We start from the raw sequence: 9,602 nt of genomic DNA on the forward strand, positions 1-9,602 counted from the left end.
AGTTATTTTAGTTATAGTACGAATAGTGAACTAACTCCTAACTAAGTAATTAATACTCATAATATATATATATATAATAGTATATGTATATGTATAGAGAGAGAGAGAGAGAGAGAGAGGAGGCAATGTTTCACAATGTTGTCAAAATATTCCATGCATAATTCCTTCAAAAACTATAGTCCTGAAAAATGTCAAAATCATAGACACGTACCCTGTATTTATTTTTGTATTTTATCACTTTATTTAGCCGTCCATAATTTTGCACACTCAATCCCGCACGCAATATGCTTAACGGTTGGAGAGGTTGTACAGATAACTGCGGAATGTACAGATTGGTATTACGGCCGCAGCAAGTTTAAGGGTACATGTGGAATTTTTCCAAAATCCTATATACATATCCTACAAAAATCAACGAATACGGATAACTTAGTACAAGAGATCACTAACGTCTTAAGAGAATGGGGACATTATTGGAAACATTTATATGTGGTATGTATAGAATACTTCTTGTCATAAACAATTTGCTTATTTCTGGAAATAAAAAGAGTACTATACAGAGCAGACATAACTTCATAATTCTGTATGTTTTAGACACATTCCGAACACTTCAGAACGATGCAGCAGCAAATTCTGGATGCAATTGGATACAGAAGCAAGATTTTGAGTGGGACTTTAACAGTAGACGAATTAAAAGATATGAAGAGATTGGCAACAGCAAAGATAGATACTGGAAATCAGCTGTTAGGTTTGGATATGGTGGTTCGAGACGAGCATGGAAATATTTTGAATCCCATGGAGACAAGCACTATACAATTGTATTATCATCATGAGACTGCTGCAGAGAGAATAAGAAAAGCATGCAATGATACCAAGAAAAAACCCTATAAGCCACAAGTACCTGTATATTCACATATCTTCTTCGTCAGTGTGAGAAATTTTGTATGTAAAATGGCAGAGGATGTAGAGCTACTGTTGACTTTATACGATGGCAGAGAGATGAAAGCTATCACAGAAAATTATGTGGTATCGTGGAGTAAAGAGGGACTTGCAAGGGACATTGATCAGTTGCACAATCTTAGAGTATTGTTCACAGATCTTGGTTCCAGAGATTTAACAAGAGACAAAGTTTATTTAGCCTGTTACGTAATTAGAATAGGCGGTATGGAAGCCAAAGAACCAGATCACCGTCGCTCAAGTGTTACACAAACCAATCAAACAAAAATTAAGAGCGCGGAAACTATGAGAAGACCGTTTGGTGTAGCCGCGATGGATATTACCTTATTCATTACTGGCAAGCTTGAGGGTGATGTTGAGCAACATCATTTTATACCTTTTGTACAGTAAGTACATACTTCAGTTTTAATAAGATTAATATTTTAGTTTTAATAAGATCAGAATATTTTTTAATAAGATTAAATAATATGGCATTCGTAACAAAGTGTCAAAGAAAAGCATTATGGTGATTTTTATAAAATCGAGATTCTTTTTGTTGGTTTTCTGCTTTTGTTTCAGATGTTGTGAGAAAGATAGCCTTGATGGTACGTTACGTAGAATTATTGCACAAAAAGAAGCAAATATTCAGAAACATGTCAATGGTAATATTGCCAATGTCACAGGGGGACAAGGATTATGGACTAGTTTAAAATTGTTAAGGGGTGATCCGAAACAGGTAAGTTCTAAAATAAAATTATTCTGTGAAATTACTTTGATTATGCTATAAAAAGAAAATTATATTTTGCATTTTTAATACTTGAAAGGTACGTGATGAAAATCCACATTTGGTACTGGGTAATGTTGCAATCGCGCGTAAAATGGGATTCCCAGAAGTTATTTTGCCGGGTGACGTACGCAATGATCTGTATCTAACATTAATTAGCGGTGAATTTAGCAAAGGCTCCAAATCTACAGACAAAAATGTAGAAGTAACGGTTAGTAGGATAAATTAAAAAAAAATTATATTCTGTATACACTTACACATATATATGAATATTTGCAAATTTTAACAGGTTAAAGTATGTAATGAATATGGTATTGCAATTCCCGGAGTTATGACATTAGGTGGCGGCGTGACTCCAATTGACGAGTATCATAGCGTTATTTATTATCACGAAGACAAACCTAGATGGTGCGAAACATTTAAGATTGCCATACCTATAGAAGAATTTAAACAGGCCCACTTAAAGTTTACGTTTAAGCATCGTAGTTCTAACGAGGCGAAAGATAAGTCTGAAAAGCCATTTGCTTTAAGTTATGTTCGATTAATGCAACGCAATGGAACGACTCTACAAGACATACAACATGAATTATTGGTTTATAAATTAGAACAGAAGAAATACGAAGAGAGCGATATATCTTATTTTAAATTGCCATCAACACGTGGAGAATTGGTACACTTATTTGATAAAGAGATCAAAAAATTAATATTCTTAAATGTTGTGCATTTTATTTTATTTTTTTCTTCATTTTTGTTTGTATGTTTTAGGTTGAATTAAATATGGAGAAAAAGCCAAGTTTAGGATCTTTAACATTAACCAGTAAGGATAGCTTTTTAATAGCAACTAATATTTGCTCAACTAAATTGACCCAAAATGTAGACTTATTAGGTTTACTCAATTGGGCGTCACACAATACGGACTTAAAAGAATCTTTAGCTGCTTTAATGAAAGTTGATGGGGAGGAAATAGTGAAGTTTTTGCAGGTAACAATAAATCTAATTTATTGAAAATGAAAATTATATATACATAATTAAAAATAATTTTTTTATAAAGTATAAATATAAATAAAGTATAATTATATTCTGTTTTTTTAGGATGTTTTGGATGCTTTATTTAACATTTTGATGAGTAATTCAGACAGTGATGTCTACGATGACATGGTCTTTGAGTGCCTTTTATATATTATCGGACTTGTGTCCGATAGAAAGTATCAGCACTTTCAACCAGTATTAGATTTATATATTTCTGAAAGTTTTTCTGCAACTCTCGCATATAAAAAATTGATTGCGGTATTACGTAAACGTATAGACAGCGTCAGCAATGGCGATGGTCAGGAACGAGATTTATTGCTTAAGACAATGAAAAGTTTGCAATACTGCATGAGGTTTATTGTCGAATCTCGTCTTTTATTTACTGAGTATGTTTTATTATTATATATATATAATTTTTTTATATATTATGTAATCATAAATAAAATGTTTTATAAAATTATCTAAAATAGGCTATGAGTAGATACTCCAAAAAAGAATTACTTTCAATTAATATTTATAATTTATTTTAAAAGGTTAAATCAAGATGAAGAAGAATTCTCACAAACTTTAACTGATCTCTTACGATCTATCGTTAATCTCATGAGTCACGAAACAGATGGTACTCTGTTGGTTCAAGGAGCCTGTCTCAAGTACCTACCAACAACGATACCTCATTTATTAAGAGTTTATAGCGGCAAGCAACTGAGCACGATTTTAACAGATTTACTTGTAACTTTACCAACCGGTAGATTAACCAAACAAAAAATGATGACAGTAAACGACATTGTACACAGTCCGCTTTTTTTAAATGCAGATTGTAGAGCGATTTTATTACCGAGAATTACTATACTTGTCAGAGATTTACTGGAATCTAAAGAGGAGGTAAGATGTTATAAAGTATGCTATTTCCTAATGCTATTTCTTAACTTACAGTTTAAGCGATATGAAATGTTCACATTATTTTTCTATCTCACAAAAAATAATATCAGTTCATATACTTATATATTTTCGTAATACATGATGCGGCCTAACTACATAAATTTACATATAACCGGATTTGTTGAAACTCACGAATTTTCACTTACATTTGATATCATTCAGTGTGACGTACGATAAATGTCATTGTTCGTGCTTTCCGTGCAGCCTGCGATCCCTCCGCCACGCATCTTTCTGACTCTTCTCTCTCAATCTTTTTTTTTACACAGGATGTCTCTTCATTTTTATTTTTTAATTTGTGATTTTTTTTGTTCTAATTAAATTCTTTGTTAAACTCTAGCTAATTTTTTAATTTTACATTTAAAAAAAAAATAATTACATAAACTATGATTTCAGAAAATTTAATAAAAATAATGATAATTATTATTAAGTTGCATTAGCTGAAAATATAACATATTGAAAGACATCCTTTATACTTACTTTTGATAAGCATGAAAAGGGAAATGTATACGACTTGAAAAAGATTGAAACTTGGAATGTAGCATGTGTTTGTTTAGTAATGTTATTGTATAATGTTTATTCTGCATTGTGCGATTTTTCCATAAGATTATTTGATATAAAGTTCATATGACATAGAAAATTTAAAATTATTTAAGAAAAATCTATCTAATCTACTTCTTTTCTGATGTACTATGAATACTTTTCTAGTATTGATATTTCATGCTGTATTTCATGATACTGTGTCCTGCAGTTCTATATTTACATTGTGGTGTCGGAAAATTTTCAATGTAGTGTGTACATCCTTAGAAAAAATGGTATTGTTTTTTTCAACTAACAAGGGTTGTTTCATTTTTTGTACGGTTTGGTTTTGGTTAATGGCGTTTAAAGGGGCTATCGAGTACGCCTGGAAAGAGCGTGGCGAAGGTAGCCAGGTTGCTCGGCGAAAATCGGCATCGGCTCAACCAACATCGCGGCTACTCCGAAGAGGTAATTTTTATCCTGCATAAATGCAGGAAGTCTCCTATGTGGATAAATAATGTGTTTTCATAGCATCATGATTTTGAGACTATTTAACATAGAACTTTGATGTATCTGCACTTATATCTGTTGTATTGCATTAAAATTTTAGCATCGGTGATTCGCGTTACGTAAGTTATTTTTTTTTGTATGAATGTACAGATTGTATAGTGTATCCATATCACACACTAATTTAGATGTATTATAGATTGATATATATTCGCAATAATTTTTTTATTTATATTTTAGACATACACAGTATGTCTGAAATTTTTCTAAACAAAAATTCTAAACAATTACGAATTTAAATATCAGCTTTTATTCATATTAAGCTTTTACATAATCCCTTCCCTCTCGACATACACAATAAAATTCAATTATGAATTGGAAGCTATTATATGGTACTTCTTTTTCAGAATCGCCTTCATTTCATGCATCTCATTACATCTTGAATCGCTGATACATCAGTACATAAAAAAATTATTTTAAGTGCAATTTTATTTTGGAAAATATCAAAAAGTGTCGGGATTAAATCAAGTAAATACGGATGGATAGATGATAAATTACTATTATCTGTCTGTTAGTCAAAAACTGTGAAACAGTCCTAATTGTGTGTGCAGGCGCATTGGCGTGCGAATTTGTATCTATAGTCAAATCGTAAATTCAGCATTATAATGCGTCAGCTAAATGCGATTCTATAAGAGGAATATTATAATAGTTTCCAATCATTGTATCATTCTGCGCGTATCGAAAAGGGAAAAAATTATGTAGAAATCTGATATAAATAATAGCTGATATGAATAATATCTAAATTTGTTGATTTTTTAAAGAATTTTTGTCTGAAAATTTTTTAAACATACTGTGTAAATAATTCACAGAGCAATTTACTTTTTATATTTGTTTTTTATATTTCCTTAGGTGGAATTGTGTGTCAAGATCTTATCTGACATTCTGGAACTGACTTTTAGAAAAGACATAGGTAGCACAGTGTCAGATGTCAAGGAGATAATGCTAACAGCCTTACGAACCATTATACAGACAGTTATATCAATGGACAGAGAAAATCCTTTAGTTGGAAATTTAGTTTCAGTAATGTTGGCAATATTCAGGTATATTTAAGATTCCAAAAATATAAAACAAAAATGTAAAAATTATGAAAAGAACAAGGACTAAAATATCTTTTTCCTTCTTAATCCCTTTTCAGACAAATGACACAACTCCATTATGAAGTGTATATCAATCATTTTGGAACTAAAATTGATTTACTTGACTTTCTTATGGAAATACTGCTTGTCTTTAAAGATCTGGTTTCTAGAAGTGTATTTCCTGGAGACTGGTGTGAGATGATCATGCTCCAAAATAACATTATTTTGAATTCTTTACGGTACTTCTCGGCCACAATTAGAGATTATTTTTTTACTGAATTTGAGCAACAAGCATGGTCAAATTTCTTCCATTGTGCTATTGCATTTTTAACACAACCTGCCTTACAATTGGAGACATTTACATCAGCGAAACGAAATCGTATTATTAAGCGCTACAAAGATATGCGCAGGTATGTCTCTTACGTAATATACGTATAATAATTACGCAGAATGTTTCAAGGCTATCACAATAAAACTAAAGATTCAAATAGAAAGAACATTTTTAACATTGAGACAAATTCTTAATCCATACATTTTATGTATCATTTTTGATGTATGTTTAATCATATTTATTAAATATTATATTGTTAAATAAAACGAATATTTTTTCTTTTGGTATGTTACAGAGCAACTGTGTTCGAAATTAGATCTATGTGGTTCAACTTGGGTCAACACAAAATATTGTTTGTACCCGCTTTAGTTGGTGCCATCCTTGAAATGGCATTAATACCCGATACTGAATTAAGAAAAGCTACTATACCTATTTTTTTCGATATGATGCAATGCGAGTACTATAGTTCACGTATAGTGGAAGGATATGGGGATACTAAGCGCGATCCTGCTCATATCAAAGCTAATTTTACAGAATATGAAAACGAAATGATTGCAAAACTGGATATTCTGGTATAGTATTTTGTAATAATTTTATATATAAATAGAAGCAAAACAGAGTCTTAATTGAAATTTACTTTGATAATTACAGTCAATGAAAAGTCACTTCATGAAAGTTTGGTTTTTACAGGTCGAAGGAGGCAGAGGCGACGAACATTTTCGTACACTGTGGACTGATGTTATGGGTTCTTTATGTGAAAAACATTCTACAATGAGAGAGCAAGGCTTACGTTTCGTAGATACTATATCTAGACTTATGGAACGCTTATTGCAATATCGCGATATTATTCACGCCGAATCCCAAGAGCATCGTATGCTTTGTACTGTGAATTTATTGGAATTTTATTCTGAGATTAATAGAAAGGAAATGTATATTAGGTAAATGCAAAAAATCTATTATATTTTTATAAATTAAATGTGTTTTAATTGTCTTTTATTTAAGTCTTTAATTTAGGTCTGATTAAATGTGATTGGTTTAGATTTTTTAATATTAATCTAAATATTCCGTAAATAAAAATTAATGTAATAAATATATGTATATTAAAACATATTAAATGATTTTCTTTATATATTTTATAGATATGTAAACAAGCTGTGTGAATTACATCTAGAATGCGATAACTATACAGAAGCTGCTTATTCTTTAAAACTCCACAGCCAGTTATTAGCATGGAGTGATCAGCCTTTATCACCTTTGTTAATATCACACAGGTAACTTTACCAACCAATATTAAATGATTTATGTAAGCTTGTTTAGAAATGAAATTAATATTAAAAAATTCAATCATTTTTCTAGATATCCTTTATGTCAAACACATCGTGAATTGAAAGAAGCGTTATACAATGATATCATTGATTATTTTGATAAAGGAAGAATGTGGGAATGCGCTCTTGCCGTTTGTAAAGAACTAGTTTCACAATATGAAGAGGAAACATTTGATTATTTGCAATTGTCCGTCCTACTAATACGCATGGCAAAGTTTTATGATTGTATAGTAAAACAATTAAGACCTGAACCAGAATACTTCAGAGTTGCATATTACGGCAAAGGACATCCTGTTTTTCTTCAAAATAAAGTATTTTCACATATTTATTAACGTATTTATTAACATATCTTTAATCATTGTTTATTTTTGTTCTTTGTTCAATGAAATAATATATTTGCGATATAGGTATTTGTTTATCGAGGAAAGGAATATGAACGACTTAGTGATTTTTGTACAAGAACATTAAATCAACTACCGAATGCAGAACAAATGAATAAATTGTCTCCGCCCACCATAGAAATGTTAGAATCATATCAACAGTATGTACAAATTAATAAGGTAGAGCCACTGATGGATGAAAAAAGGCATCGTTTAAGTGGTAAACCAGTTACTGCAGAAGCAGTTTTAAGGTGCATATTTAACATTATAGTTTGTATAAAATTTCATCAATTTTCTATTGTATTTTTATGATTATCATTGTTTTTATATTTTAGATATCATCGTGTGAATGATGTGCAGCGTTTTAGATTTTCAAGACCTGCTCCGAGAAAAGAAATCATTGCAATAAATAGCGATAAAGAAAAGGAAGTAAATATTAGTACTAACAATAGCAATGAATTTGCCTCGTTATGGTTAGAACGGACAGTACTTGTTACAAGTTACCCGTTACCGGGAATTCTTCGATGGTTTCCTGTGACATCTAGCGAGACATATTTAGTCAGTCCCTTGAGAAACGCAATTGAAACTATGGAAGCTACGAACACAGCACTGAGGGATCTTATTATTGCTAACAAGTTTGTATAATATTTATACATATATATTAATTTATTTTATTCTCGATACACATTACTCGATACAAATTATAATCTCATATTGCAACTTTTTAACTTAAAAACTTTTAATTTTTTAACTAATTTTTTAAAAACCAAGGCTTATATGAGTCAAACTTTAAGAATGAATCTAAAATCTATCTACTACACGTTGATCGTTTCTACATAAAATCATACACATTATTCCATTTTTTAATAATTTATAATGAATGTAACAAAGTGTTAAAATAAAATTGATTTACTTGTTTATTATATTTGTTCATTATTTTACAATATAAATTTTTATGAAACTACTATTTGTTTTATACAGGAGTGATCCTAGTCTTCCATTAAATCCTTTGAGCATGAAATTGAATGGCATATTGGATCCAGCTGTTATGGGTGGTATCGATAATTACGAAAAAGCTTTTCTCAACGCAGAGTACAAAGATAGTCATCCGGACGAAAGTTCAGATCTTCTCAAGTTAGAAGGGCTCATTGCAGAACAAATCCCTCTACTCAGTGTAGGTCTGCAGTTACATAAAACACGAGCACCTACCGAGTTGGCACCGTTTCATCAACGTTTAGAGCAATGTTTCATGTCTATGCGTAATCAAGTAGAAGCTAAATATGGAAAAAGAGTAAGTTTTTAATCATTCAAATCAATATCTATCGAAATAATAATCAAGTTAACTCGCATTAAATTTATAAATTTATAATTTATTTTATAACACAGACTTGCGATTTACAAATTGAAAGCCTAACGCAAACTGTAACAATGCGAAGACCACCAATTTCGAGAGGAGATAATCACTGTCTGTCCGAATCAAATATGAATAATTCAGAGTAAGCTTTTCCGTCCATTCTTGCATGGCATGTTTATTATTTTATTAATAAGTTGTGTGTGTGTGTGTGTGTGTGTGTGTGTGTGTGTGTGTGTGTGTGTGTGTGTGTGTGTGTGTGTGTGTGTGTGTGTGTGTGTGTGTGTGTGTGTGTGTGTGTGTGTGTGTGTGTGTGTGTGTGTGTGTGTGTGTGTGTGTGTGTGTGTGTGTGTGTGTGTGTGTGTGTGTGT

At 31.1% G+C, this 9,602-nt stretch overlaps 1 protein-coding gene across 1 annotated transcript in view; it reads left to right on the forward strand.

Moving 5' to 3' along the window:
* The window catches only part of LOC105618499 (dedicator of cytokinesis protein 1), a 13,764-nt gene that overhangs the window by 830 nt on the left and 3,332 nt on the right, over window positions 1-9,602 (forward strand). The window contains exons 2-20 of the mRNA XM_012200033.1: window positions 248-489; window positions 592-1,340; window positions 1,513-1,669; window positions 1,758-1,928; window positions 2,007-2,387; window positions 2,483-2,698; window positions 2,810-3,132; window positions 3,280-3,628; window positions 4,571-4,669; window positions 5,618-5,808; window positions 5,904-6,254; window positions 6,471-6,747; window positions 6,866-7,113; window positions 7,315-7,446; window positions 7,532-7,811; window positions 7,908-8,131; window positions 8,216-8,515; window positions 8,862-9,171; window positions 9,267-9,376. Coding sequence (XP_012055423.1) covers window positions 248-489; window positions 592-1,340; window positions 1,513-1,669; window positions 1,758-1,928; window positions 2,007-2,387; window positions 2,483-2,698; window positions 2,810-3,132; window positions 3,280-3,628; window positions 4,571-4,669; window positions 5,618-5,808; window positions 5,904-6,254; window positions 6,471-6,747; window positions 6,866-7,113; window positions 7,315-7,446; window positions 7,532-7,811; window positions 7,908-8,131; window positions 8,216-8,515; window positions 8,862-9,171; window positions 9,267-9,376 — 5,110 coding nt within the window. The remainder of the gene's footprint in view (window positions 1-247; window positions 490-591; window positions 1,341-1,512; window positions 1,670-1,757; window positions 1,929-2,006; window positions 2,388-2,482; window positions 2,699-2,809; window positions 3,133-3,279; window positions 3,629-4,570; window positions 4,670-5,617; window positions 5,809-5,903; window positions 6,255-6,470; window positions 6,748-6,865; window positions 7,114-7,314; window positions 7,447-7,531; window positions 7,812-7,907; window positions 8,132-8,215; window positions 8,516-8,861; window positions 9,172-9,266; window positions 9,377-9,602) is intronic.

This window comes from Atta cephalotes (genome assembly GCF_000143395.1).
Source record: "Atta cephalotes unplaced genomic scaffold scaffold00017, whole genome shotgun sequence".
Classification (NCBI taxonomy): Eukaryota; Metazoa; Arthropoda; class Insecta; order Hymenoptera; family Formicidae; genus Atta; species Atta cephalotes.